Consider the following 14,231-nt stretch of genomic DNA (forward strand, 5'->3'; position numbering starts at 1 on the left):
GTGTTTACCGCTCACAAGAAGGGAGAGCTGGGGGGAAGGGGCTGGGGGCGGGGTTCATCCAGATTCTCCTATAAAACAACAATAAACAACAACTACAAACTTCTTCCAACTAGGAATGGTGAAGGGCCTGCCTGTAGCTCCGCCCCCCAAGGGTTGCCATAGCTACCCCAGCCTTGGCGTCCCGCCCCTGGGTAGTTGACGCGTCAGTCGCCTAGGCAACCACCTAGGCTCGCGGGAGTGAAGGACGCCATGTCGCTCGGCATCCTGGGTTTTGTAGTTCCTAGGAGGTCTTTCTCTCTTGATGACCCCTTGGTTGAACTACCCGTCCCAGAAGGCCGCGCGCGCAGCGGCGCGCCGGCGGCCGTGTCTGGGCGGAGCCTGGGGCTGAGGCGGCGGGGACGGAAGATGGCGGCGCGCACGGCCGTGGCGGGGCAGTTGCTCCAGCAGCTGCTGCTGCTCCTGGGGCTGGGGCTGCTGTGGGCGCCCGCGGGGAGCTGGGCGCACGGGGGCAAGTACTCGAGGGAGAAGAATGAGCCCGGGGTCCCCCCGAAACGCGAGCCCGGGACGGAGTTCCGGATGGAGAAGCTGAACCAGCTCTGGGAGAAGGCCAAGCGGGTGAGTCGGAGGGGCGCCTCGGGGCCCTGGGGCGGGGGGCCGTGTTAAGCATGTATTAAGCGCCTCCTGTTTGCCCTGCGCTTAGCCCCGAAGGGAGGAGGCAGGAACCTGGCATTTGCCCCCCCCAACCATCTTAGCGCCACTCCAGTGCAGCGACCCCCTCTCCATTTTTCCCCACCCCACACCCTCCCCCTTTTCTGCTTTTGCCACTTATTGACCACTTTATTTTCTTTATTTATTTTTTGTTCAAGTTTTTGCCAGGCAGTGGGGTTAAGTGGCTTGGCCAAGGCCACACAGCTAGGTGATCAATAAGTGTCTGAGGCCGGATTTGAACCCAGGTCCTCCTGACTCCAGGGCCTGTGCTCTATCCACTGTATACCTCCAAGCTTCCCACTGCCTATCATCATCATCATCATCATCATTATTATTATTATTATAGGGTTTTTTTGCAAGGCAATGGGGTTAAGTGGCTTGAACTTTGAACGCCATATTTAAGGGGAAAGCCCAATGATTTTTTTTAGGGTTTTTTCTTGTTTTTGCAAGACAGTGGGGTTAAGTGACTTGTTCAAGGCCACACAGCTAGGTAATTATCAAGTGCCTGAGGCTGGATTTGAACCCGGTACTCCTGACTCCAGGGCCTGTGCTCTATCCATTGTATACCTCCAAGCTTCCCACTGCCTATCATCATCGTCATCGTCATCATCATCATCATCATCATCATTATTATTGTAGGGGGTTTTTTGCAAGGCAATGGGGTTAAGTGGCTTGAACTTTGAACACCATATTTAAGGGGAAAGCCCAATTTTGTTTTAGGTTTTTTTTTTGTTTTTGCAAGACAGTGGGGTTAAGTGACTTGTCCAAGGCCACACAGCTAGGTAATTATCAAGTGTCTGAGGCTGGATTTGAACCCGGTACTCCTGACTCCAGGGCCTGTGCTCTATCCATTGTGTACCTCCAAGCTTCCCACTGCCTATCATCATCATCATCATCATCATCATTATTATTGTAGGGGTTTTTTGGCAAGGCAGTGGGGTTAAGTGGCTTGAACTTTGAACACCATATTTAAGGGGAAAGCCCAATTTTGTTTTAGGTTTTTTTTGTTTTTGCAAGACAGTGGAGTTAAGTGACTTGTCCAAGGCCACACAGCTAGGTAATTATCGAGTGTCTGAGGCTGGATTTGAATTCCGGTCCTCCTGACTCCAGGACGGGTGCTCTATCCACTGCACCACCTAGCTGCCCTTTTTTTTTAAATTTAAATGGGATTTTTGTTTGCAATATGTTTATTGAGGCTTACAATAATGGTGGGGCTGGAAGGGTCCTCCATGATTAGCTAGTCCAACTTCCATCAGCAGACACAAAAATAGCAGAGAGGAGATGACACAATTTCCACTTGTCGACCACTTTTCTAATCTCCACTTCAGAAACCACATTCTTCAAATTTTCCCTCTGCCAGAACCTCTAGTCTCTCCAGGGCTGTTCCCATCTTTTAATCTCTCTTTTTTTTTAGGTCTTTAATCTCTTTTAATGTCTTCTTCTCTTCTGATAGTGTTAATACCTCTCAAATCTGCCCCTAAATTTGCATCTTCACCAGTCCCCAGGACCTCAAATTCAACCTGTCTCAAACAAGCTTATTATCTTTTCCATAAAAATGCTCCTCATTCTGACTTCACTGTTCTTTCTGTAAAACCACTTTTTTATCCAGTTTCCTATGTCAAAACCTTAGAGTTGACTTTGACTCCCTCCTTCCCCCATCTTAGTGATCATCTTCCTCTATTCTAGTAAACCACCCCCTCCTCCGGAAAGCCTCCCCTCTGCCCTCTTTGACCTTCTTGTGTTGTAATTTGTTTTGTGCTTTTCTTGGGTTCTTATATATTTCATGGCTTTATCCAGGACCACAAACACAAAAGAATCCCAGAGTGTTAGAACTAGTAGGGCTCTGGACACCAGCTAGCCCAGTCATCTTATTTTAGAGATAAGTAAACTGAGGCTTTCCGGGGGGGAGGTAGGGGTAATGACTTGTCTAAGATCATATAGCCGGCTGTTGGCAGAGCTGGTCACAGATTTAGGGCTTCTTGCTGAAAGAACCCTGGGTGCTTTAAAGAAGAATAGTACAGGGCAGAGTATCTAGAGTTTATAAGTCTGTAAATAGGAGAAAGCAGTGCAGTAATGATCAAAAGTTTAAACTTGGTTTGATGCTGGAGTGAGATATAATTAATTAAATGTGGAAAAGCACAGAATCTCAGAGGTGAAAGGGACTCCAGAGATATTGAGTCCACCCTTGACCTGGCTGAGAATGCCTTCTACAACTGTACAGCTCAACAGCTTCTTCTTGAAAACCTCTAGTTAAAGGGAGGATCCTCTGGGACCCCCCCCCAATTCCATTTTTGATTTTGATGCTTAAGCACAAGCTCTCTTGTGAGACTGGCATCACTGCAGATGGATTTCTTCACTTTATTAACTACTCTAGCAGTTTGCTGTCCCATGACTGTGTGACTTTTGACTCAGATGAGATTCTAAGGCACTTGGTGCCAGCTACTATGCAAATACTGTTAATGTATCCAGGAGTTCAGATTCCACAGGGAGACAAGGAGACATATAAACACACACAGAGTCAATTTAGAGAATGCACACAAAGAAATATAAACTAGCTCCATGCGAGATAGCTTGAGAGACAGGCACTAACTGCCAGGCTTCAAAAGGTGATGCCCAGCGTGCCCCAGTCTGTAGGGCTAGAAGGAATCCCCACACAGATCTCAGCTTAGATTTGGACACTTTGAAAGTATCAACAGAAATCATTGAGTACTCAAGGCCAACATTACTTGGTTCATTCTTGCATTCATTTAGCAACAACTTACTAAGCTCTTTCTTTTAGCATTCCACTGTGTTTTTATTTTTTGGCTTTATCATAACACCCATTCCACATGCATTGCAGTAAGGAGCTGAAGTCCCTACTTCCATTGGAGCTGAATTGAATGAAATTAGCAACCAGCTACATGTTCTGAATACTTATGATGTACAGGTGATGATTCCTGTTCATTAAACAAGAATGATTGAATGCCAGATACTTTGGTCACATAATGAGAGGACAAGACTTAGATAAGACCCTGATGTTGGGGAAGATTGAAGGCAGCAGGAAAAGGGGGTGGCAGACAATGAGATGGATTGATAATGTCATGGAAACAACGAGAGAGGATTTAGATAGGCTTTGGAAATAGTGGAGACTAGAAGGGCCTGGCATGCTAGGGTCCATGAGGTCATAAAGATTCAGACTCACCTGGGTCATCAGATAACGACAGCAGATTTGTGTGCTCAGGTCCCTACTGAGTATTGTAGGTGGATGTATAAGAACATGATGTGTTTCATCTTGAGTTTACAATCTGGTTGAAGATACTGTTCTTACAAAATCAGGATGGTCACATAGGAAAAGTAAGCAAAATTTTACAAAGCTTTACATGTATCCACATCATCTAGCAATAATACACATCATTTAAGTCTTGGGGCATTGAAGGGACTGATGGACTTGGCACTGCGATCTTTGCTTCCTTTCTGCGACCTTCATGGAATTTGGAAAATTAGATTCTGTCATGGTTCTTAAATACAAGAAGGATGAATGTGATACGGAAGCATTTAAAATTGCTTTGCGTTTTATGGAACTAGGTCAGGAATTATTTGAGGTTTGAGTCGGCTCTACTACAGAATGCCATCATGGGATCATAAATCATTGTTTTCGCAAATTATTTTTTGTAGCATTTGAGGGAAGGGGAAGTTCCTGATTTATAAAAGGATTTCATATGATTTAAATTAGTGGCTTTTGCTCAGGAATATGTGTCGCAAGTCCATCATCACTGGGCTTTAGAGCTGGTGATTCAGCAGTGTAGGAAAGAATAGTCATGATGATTTGTCCAATTTCTATAGTGCTTTCTGGCTTACAAAGCCCCCCCCCCCCAAAAAAAAAAACCTATGAGGCAAGCTCCAATTTACAAAAGGAAAAACACCAGAAAAGCACCGATACTCAAAGATAGGAATTATTTGACTGTAGTCACACTGCTAGTGCAGGTTAGACTTGAGCTGAGGGCCCAGGTTTTCAGAATCCAGTCCAGTGTCTCTTCCACTTGACCATCCTGGTTTTTTTTTTCAAGAATTAACACTGAGCTGACACTTAAGCTATGCAGTTCCAAGGTCTCCTCTAGCAAACTTACATAGGTTCTCTTCATGTACTTGTAGTTTTGCCTTTAAGATTTATTTGCTCTCCTTAAATGACTTAAAATAGATTTTGCAATAATTGCAGTAGCAATTCTGTCTTTCTTAGAATTAATTTTAAGACATCTGTCAGCCTAAGAGTAAGAGTAGCAATGCAGCCAGACCTGCTAAAGATTGCCCCAGGTTTTACCCTTGGCTGCAGAATGAGATGCCCAAAAGCACAAAGGCTCATTGACAATTTCTTATTTCTTGTGTTAACTAATTTAAAAAGGTTCAAGGACAGCATAGCATCAGAAGACATATTTGTTAATCTCTCCCCATCAAAAATATGAAGAGTTTAGTTTTCTTTTGCTGAACATAAAGCTCCCCAAAGTAGTTGACCTCAGAAAGCTGTTTATTAAGCAGTTCTGCTGTCATAATTTGTTGATTCATTTGTTCCTTTGTGGGGGATGTCATTATATTCCCATTTCACAGTTGAAAAATCTAATCTAAATAGTAAAAATAAGCCTGAGAAAATTAGAGACAAATCTTTCGATCTTAAATTTAAAAACTGACTTACAAGCAGCTCTGGTCAGTTATTCAAATAAACAAGGTTAGCAAGTCTCAGAGGGTCTGATACAGCATTCAGCAATCATTTATTAGCCTTCATTCCTAGTCTGGACCTGATAAAGGGGAAGATGCAAAAAGTTTAAATGAGATGAAGTTGCTGGCTTCAAGATTATAGCCCCTAAAGGAAGGGATAAGATACAAATGAAATAAATGAAAGTGTTTGTTCAGTACTTTCTGTATGCTAAACATTAGATTCAAACAGAAAAACAAAATCAGCCCCTGCTCTCAGGGACTTCGCATTTCAATGCAGGAAAGAACATATAGAGCAATTTTGAGCTGCAAGGGAGATGGAAAGTTCCCAGGGTCCTTAGGGCACAGCAGCAAAGTACATGGCAATCCATCTTCTTTTTCTGTCATTTCCACTGATGAAACCATGTTCATTTCTGATGTTGGACCATTGACTATTTCAAGAGCTTTGCAGGGAGAATTTCCTTTTAATCCATAACTGCTGAGGAAACAGGCTACAATCCCTGCAGAAGTGGGTTAGGATGCCACTCCACAGCTGCACCAAGTGCTCTGGGCTTTGGGCTCATGGGCTGTCTCTACTTGGGGTTGAGGCCCATGCTGCCTCCTGTTTTCTACCCCAAGGGGACCTGCAGCTTTGCCTAGAAGACCTTACCTGCCTTCTATGAGGGTGTTAGAAAAGTACAAACAGAATAAGGTTAGAGAGGGAAGGGCCTTGACCTCAGAGTCCAGGAAGGTTTCCCAGAAGATGAGGCATCTGGTAGCATTTTTCATCCATTTGAGAATTAGAAGAGCTTGTGGAATTTTCGTGGGAAGCCACAGGCCATGGTGCTGGGCAAGCACCTCTTAGGCTGCCCAGGGATAAGGCTCTTTTCCTTTCTTGTCCTTTTCATTTTTCATTTCTCATTCTAGAATTATAAAATGTTAGTGCTGGAAAAACCCTAGAGGTCATTCAGTCCTTAAACTGCTGATTCTCCCCATGAGGACAGGAAGAGCCAGAGAACTGCAGTGACTTGGCTCAGGTCACAGCATTGATGGGAGGGTGGAGAGAGGACCAGAACTGGGCTTGCTCTCTCCTCACCCATCACTTGTACTTAGAGATGACCCTTCCCCCTCTAGAAGTCAGCAGCACTGTGACTCTGATGGTGGATAAGACACTCATGTAAAGTGGGTGCCAAGACAGTATCATTGTACTCTCTAAATCATATCAAGGTCCAGCTAGGGGGCCCAGTGGAGAGAGAGCGCTGAAGCTGGAATCCTGCCTCAGATGCTTCCTAAACTGTGTACCTGGGGGCAAATCCTTTAGCCTAGCTACTTCATATTCCTCATCTATAAAATGGGGATAATAGCACTACCTTCCAGGATTGTTCTGTGAATCAAATGTGGTAATATTTGTAAAGCACACTGAAAACCTTCAAGTGTTCTATACATTCTAGATATCATTATCATCATCATCATTCTCTGTGAAGAAAAATACAAACTGCATCCAAATTAGAGATCTATAGAAGTCTGTTTCCCTGCCCCCATGAAATTAAAGTGTGTTTGAAGCTCTTAGAGGATGACCCTAATGCACTTACAGTATTATAACATTTAGAACTTAAAGCTACCTTAGAGATAGCCCCTTCATTGAATTTGATGTTTGAAACTGAGTCCCAGAGAGAGGAAGAGAATCACTGACAACCATTTTGGGGAGAAAAGAAAAGGCTTGATTTTTTTTTCCCCTCTCTTACTATTTCATCCTAATAGTTATTTGTATTTAATGTTTGACAGTCTTTACATTTCTGGTTTATATTAACCGGTTCTTTTAACTTCCAACATATTTTAACTTTTAATTAGTAAAAGGTTAAAAAAATGAATGTGTGCTATACAGTTAAATTTTAACTATTTGGAAACTATCCTTTTGCATATAATCAGGATGTTCTTAATTCTATGATGCAGTTACTGTAATGGCTTTGCCAAGTAAGATAATTTTGTCATTTTTAATCTGTCATAGTTCCTTAACAGTCAGTTTCTGAGAAGTAAGCAACTAGAGTAAGATTTTAAAAGCAGTGTTTACGTTTTTTTATCTAAGAAAAGAATAGCACTGCAGATTGGAAAAGAGAGAACACACTTGTAACTGAGGCAGCAGGTCAGTAAAGATTTCATGCAAAAGCTAGCACACAAGGTGGTACTTCATGTGAGGAAAAAAAGAACTTTGGCCAAGACTGTATAGTGGAAAAATAACTTGGATTCAGATCCTGCCTGTGTGCAATCTTGGAAGTCACTTCACTTCCTCAGTGTCTTCAACTTGAAAATGAGGAGGTGGAACTCGATGGCCTCTGAGATCCCTCCCAGTCCCAAATCTGTGAGTGGCAGTCACTCTGCAGGGGAACTACCAGCTCACAGGTATTAAATAATCTATACAAATGCAGTAAGTCAAGGAAAGAAGAGAAAAACAGCATGGCTGAGATGCAAAGTGCCTGAAGGGCAGCAGCATGACATAAAGTTGGAAAAGTAGATGGTGTGAGCCCAGCACCTGAAATACAGGGTCAAGAAGAAGGCAAAGGTTTCCAGGAAGTGTCACAGTGCTTCTGCTTGCATATAGGGGAGAATTTTATTTTACTGATAATGAAATCTTGATTTTGAGACTGGCACCTATAATTCTACCTCTGGAGCAGAGTAATAATTTGAAAAGGGAGACAAGAGATCTAGTCAGAGACTGAGCTAAGTTTGGAAATTAATTCAGAAGAATACTGTTAGATGCTACAAGAGTTGTCTTTACAGATTTGAGTCAGTGATGTGGAAAAGAGATCAGACTTGTGCTTTTTGCTTCCTTGGGGTCAAACAGAGCAGCAGTTATCAAAGAGGCAACTTTAGGCATGATATAAGAAAGAACTTTCCAACATTTAGAGCTGCTATCCAAGAGTGGAATAAACCGTCTCTGAAGGCAGGGTGTTCCCCCTCATTGCCACACTTGTCAACTATTTCATAGAAGGCATCTTTGGGGTATTGGTCAAATTAAAAACAACCAAAGTCTCTTTTTTGACTCAAATGTTCAAAAGGAAGATCCTGATGTTCAAGAGGAAAGTGAAAGCACCTTCTTTCCCTTGATCTGGCATCAATTATTCTATCAGGAAAAAGCCTAGACTAGAGTTCCTTTGCCTCCTCTGTAACTCCTACAATGGGCCTTTGATGCTTTAGGAGATAGCAGGTAATATTAAAACCTTACTCCCTCCCCAGCTCAGGGAATGGCTCTTGTGAATGTTTGCCAAATTTGTGGCCCCTACCCAATTTGTTCTTCACATCCTGAATGATGAACTGTAGGCTCTACTTCTTATGTCTATAACTCACAAAACTAAAGTACTTATGTAGAGCATCAGATAAGATGTTATTTAATTACAGAGACACTAATCATTTTTTTTTAAAAAAATCACTATTTCCCCCCATTATATGAGGAATTAGGATGAGAATGGGAAATTGAAATAAACTGGGCTTCATTATTGCAAGTCTGCTTATCTGTCACGGTAGAAGATTTGGAGGCTTTTGCAAAACAGAATGAAAATAGGTTGAAGTCAAATTTTAAAATTGTTAGGCAGAATAAATTGAGAGAGCAGCTAGGTGTCATACTTGGCAGCTCTGTAGGATTCTGCGTGACCCACTCCTGTTTCCCAAGTCTGTGTTGCCTTTTCCTGCCTAGGCCGCCCCTCTGCTCCACAAATCCTACTCCTTTAGGCCCAATCCATGTTCTTCCTCTAGCAAAACCATTTCTGAAGATCCCATCTGCAAGTGGTCTCTTTCCCCTCAGATGCTCTTGAGCCTTCACCTGAAAATAGCAGTGCCATATCATTTCATAGTGTGAGATTTCAAGGTAGATGTTTAAATCCTAGCATCATCCTTTACTAGCCCCTCTCATGGAGTTCCTGGAGTTTTAAAAGAAAAACTGGATGTGAGGGTACTTCATAACCCTAAAGTAGGTTTTTAAAAAGCAAACACCATATCTTTATTCATCACCCACCAAGCAGCAACAGGTGCTGTTAGAGAGGGAGCCCCAGCTGAGATAGAAGCCCCAGCATCTATGCCTCCTGCCCATAGCATTGAGCCCACGCAGGCAAGGCACAGGTGAAAAACGTCTCTAAGGACCCAGGAGAGCAGGGGAGAGGTTGGTGAAAGGAATCACATTGGAGGACAACTTTAAAACATTTCTAGAACTTGTTTGAGGGCTCCAAACACATGGGAGGAGGCATGAAGTTAGTAAGAAAGGCTCAGGGTCAGTTTTACCCACCAAAAGAACTGCAGGAGAGGCCCCTGGAGCTGAATCCTGACCACCCTGGGAGGAGAAGAGAGCCCTCGATGAGTTGACCTTGAAACTTGGGTGAGCTGGGAAGCTGTTTACAAGAACTGACCAAGAAGTCAAGCAGGAAACCCTGAAGCAGCTTAGGAAAGAATATCTTATACCTCTGCTTTTAGCCATAGAAAATGCATGCTTATTTTCCTTTACTGCCTTGTATGTAATGGTGTGTGTGTGTGTATGTGTGTATTTTCTCGAGCTAGATTTAAGAGCAAGGAATTGTGTCTTATGGCATTTTTTATTCCTTATAATGTATAACTGTGCTTTCTGCATTGTAGATACTCAATAAATATTTATTCATTGATTCAGTTGGGTATCAGCTTTCCCTACTTCTGCAGAGGCGTTAGCAAACATCCCCCTGCAGATGGAGCAGGATGTGGAAGATGGAAGTGGGCTAAGCCAGGGAAAATTGTTAATAGAGACAGGAAGTCTTGGTTGCTTCAGACAAAAGGGAACCAGGATACATCTCAGTTCTTGATTAAAAACAAAACAAAAATGTTTTCTCTATCTACTTTGGTTTATTTAGAACACAGATTTAGGATTAGATTGGCAATCACCAAAATGTATTCATGGGCACAAACATAATGCTACATTGTCATCTTGGGCTTTATATATAGCTGTGCCATTCAGCATTCACATAAATTGCTGCACCAGGAACTAGAGCATTTGCCTTGACACAGGAGCCATTTCTGTCTTTAAAAAAGATCTGCAAGGTGGACTAGCTGGTGGCTTTGCTAAATGAGCCTCTTCCAAAGCCCTTCTAAGAGCCGACCAGGAGCACTCCCAACAGTCTAGAGGAAGACAATCTGCCCATGCTGTAGGTTGCAGCCGTGGATCAGAAGGCTCCATGGTCTCCAGCAGTGAAGAGGATCTCTGAAAGCTACCACCTCGATGATTTCCTGTAAACTTTGTGTCATTAAAATAAATACAAGGCACACTGATAAGCTAATATTTTAGTATTTGATGGCTATGTGCTGTCATCAGGCATGGTGATAATAGATATATATATATATATATATATATATATATATATAGATAGATAGATAGATAGATATATGAATAAAACATAGCATTTTTTAAATTTGCTACTCCTAGACTAATGAGATTTAGAACTCAAAGATCATCTACCCTAGCCCCTTGTTTTTACAGAAACTGAGACCCAGGGAGATTACAGAATCTTAGAGATGAAAGGGACCTTGGAGTCCATCCTGTCCATCCTCCCTTACTTTACAGATAAAGAAACAGAGGCCTTGCTGAAAGTCACATAGAAATAAAAGGCAGATCTAAGAAACTCTGATTCATCTCTAATTCCCCCACTTTTTATATACACTGCATTGTGAGCCCTGTACAGTATCTCTCAATTCCCCAATTTTCACCTTTATATTTGTGATAGTGGTAAAATAGAGAGGGATTTGTTTGCCCATCAGAGGGAAGCTGGAATTCAGGGTCTGGTGGTTCTTTTCACTGTTCCTTGCCCCTGATTTTATTTTATTTTGTTTGTTGGAGACCATTTTAAGACCCCCCATATTAAAAATTGACCTTTGAATACTTGAGAGAAGAGCAAAACACAAACACAAAAGGGGGTATATGTTTTTAGTATGTTAGTACCATGACCAGAATGGTATATGAAATATAGAAGAATGGATTTGTCACTTCCTGAGGAGAGGGAATAGTAACTCACTTACCCAGAATGAAAAGAGCCATCATAGTATCCTAGATTTAGAACTTGGAGATCTCTCAGAGATCATGTGATCCAAGACCCTCCTCTTATAGATGAAGAAACTAGGACCTAGAAGTTTGGTGCCCTGCCCAAGGAGGAGAGTAGGGAGCGAAGCCAGGATTCAGATGCAGCTCCTCTGGCTCCTGTGCTCTGGACTTAGCCCAGGCTGTTTATCTTTGGCTTCCTTCATTCATTGAGTAATTGCTCATGATCACCATGGACATGCAAAGCCCGTCGTCACCAGAGAGAAGTGAATCTTGGCACATTTCAGTCCCTCTCATCTGAATGACACCTGCAGGCAGTCATTCTGTGAGTGTCAGGAGGCACCTGCGAGGTAGGAGGCCCTGTCTTAAACAACAGCAGGAATGCAAGATGGGCCAAATGGGTTTCTCATCTCCCAAGAGCTAATGATTTCTTGCAAAGGAAATCACAAATTCTTCCTTATCTGAGAAGAGTTGGGAAAGTGACTGTAGGAGAGCTGGATCCTAGGTTTGCCCCAGGATAGGGAGCATCTTTGAAGGGCACTGATCCTTCCAAGGAGCCTTTCCCAGTCCTGCTTCAATTCATGGCCCCTGAGAGCAGTTACCATCTTTTACCTCTATCTGTATCCCCAGTGCTTAGCACAGTGAGGCTGTGTCCATAGTGGAGCATAATAAATGCCAGCTAACTGACTGTTGCATAACTGTCTCTGTGTACCCTTTTCCTCATTTGTAGAATCAAGTTCAAGAAAGAGCCTGCTTCCTCCATTTCTCTGATACAGTAACTAGATCAAGCATATGTGTGAAGAGTTAACAGTGACCTAGAAAATTAACAGGAAAAATAGAAACTAGACTTTAAATTCCCTTCTGCAAGTCAACAGAATGATTCCAATAACTCTCCTTGAAAATGTTAGGAGAGAAATTGTCCCTATGAAACTTCTACTTCTGATTATAACCACATAGCCATCACTGAAATAGACCTCCAGATCTGCTATCAAGGGTAAACTTATCTGACACTATTAGTTTAGGATATGAGTACCCTTTCCAATATCCTGACTTTATTTTATAATACGTATTTGTTTTGCTTCAATTGCTACAAATGTCTAGGTGCTTTTGAATTGTATTGTCTGTGGCAGTAATTTCATATTTTTCATCTAATCTTTCAATATCTGTTATAAAATTTCATCCACTATCAATTTTCTCCCAAGCTAGCATAGTTTAGCAGCAGTGCCAAACATACTGTGTACCTGGTTAAACTACAGTTGGTTATCAAATATTTCTTTCTTCTTATTTCACAGCTTCATTTTTCTCCTATAAAAATGTCAGAGCTCAATGTTGATCTGAAGATGCAAGAAAAGGATGAACTCAACTGGAAAAAAATGAAGGCTGAAGGATTAGATGATGATGGAGAAAAAGAAGCAAAACTTATCCGCAATTTCAATGGTATAAAGGGGTTTCATATAAGGAATGCACATCTTGTTGACCTGTTATTTATAATTCAGAAATTGGCACTGATAGCATCTTAGGCTGCCTTCACAGATGGAGAGTGTCCAGACCACAGGAAGTAATATTCTCCCTGTACTCCATCCTCGTCAGAACACATCGTCTCTGTTGTGTTGACTTCGGGGCTCTACAATATTAGAAGAATATTGAGTCTGTGCTCAAAGGGAATGAAAGGCTGATCAGGGCTCTGGGAATCTTGTCATTAGGGCAACATATAAAACACTGAAAATGGGTAATTTAGAGAAGAGGAGGATTAGCCATCTTCAGATATTTGAAAGACTATAACGTGGAAATGAGGATAGACTTATTTTATGGACCAGAACTAGAACAGGTAAAGTAGAGCCAACTTGAACCTCTCTATAAGAGCCAATTTTACAAATTGGAGTTTGATTTAATGTTTTGTTTGTTGATTGTCTAGATTTGAAAATATTAATGACTATTTTTCTTCTTAATCTTCATGAAGTACCATACCTCTTTCCCTAAGAACTCATCATTGGGGTTAAACCATTTTCAAGGAAAATAGCTTATTCTTTGACATTATGTACATGTCCAACTATTTTTCTATGTACATGTCCAACAATTTTTCCTGCCCTTTGTCTTCCAAAAAGCCCTTAACCTGAATTTAGAAGATTGAAAACACCATCATTGAAAGGTCTTAGGTTAATTTCTTTTATATACATTAAAAATGACATTTTCTTCAGTTAGGAAACTTTTATTAATAGTATCATGATACTTTATAGGGTTCTGTTCTCTGACCTACAAGAAATTGTGGCTTCTCAAAAGGAGTTTATTTTGATTCAGTTTTGCGAATTCAATTTGGAAAGCATCTGTTAGGATTACTATACACCCAACTCTAAAAGGTTAACTGTCTGGTGGAGCATAACAGATAAGTACAGTGCACAATAATATACAAAAGTATTTCGGAGAAGTACAGAGCAAGTTTGGTCAGGGCCAAGACCAAATGAAAACTCTCCAGACCACCTGTATCTCCCCAAATAAACTTCATTTCTTTGTCACATTTCTCATTTCACACTGTCTTGACTTCTCCTTTGCTTCCTTAATCCCCCATGTAGTTCATAAGTATTTGTACATATGTCTTCTTATTCTCCCCTTCTGTAAGATTGTGTTCCAATGACAGTGCAGTTTGGATAGAACTTAGAATATATAAATGGGGACATCATGTAAGTGATGTTTGTAAACAGTGCTGCTTTGATGCCTCTCCTGGCAAATCTATTCTGGGGGATCAAGGTAGATAATTCCAAAACTCCATTTTTAGGCCCAAGTACATCCAGCTCAGCTAATGACTCTGCTAACT

At 41.7% G+C, this 14,231-nt stretch overlaps 1 protein-coding gene across 1 annotated transcript in view; it reads left to right on the forward strand.

Moving 5' to 3' along the window:
• Positions 1–236: 236 nt before the first annotated feature.
• The window catches only part of LRPAP1 (LDL receptor related protein associated protein 1), a 38,989-nt gene continuing 24,994 nt past the window's right edge, over positions 237–14,231 (forward strand). The window contains exons 1-2 of the mRNA XM_074229858.1: positions 237–615; positions 12,712–12,856. Of these exons, the coding sequence (XP_074085959.1) occupies positions 250–615; positions 12,712–12,856 (511 nt within the window). The 5' untranslated portion in view covers positions 237–249. The remainder of the gene's footprint in view (positions 616–12,711; positions 12,857–14,231) is intronic.

The sequence above is a fragment of the Macrotis lagotis genome, chromosome 3, assembly GCF_037893015.1.
Source record: "Macrotis lagotis isolate mMagLag1 chromosome 3, bilby.v1.9.chrom.fasta, whole genome shotgun sequence".
In the NCBI taxonomy this organism is placed as follows: Eukaryota; Metazoa; Chordata; class Mammalia; order Peramelemorphia; family Peramelidae; genus Macrotis; species Macrotis lagotis.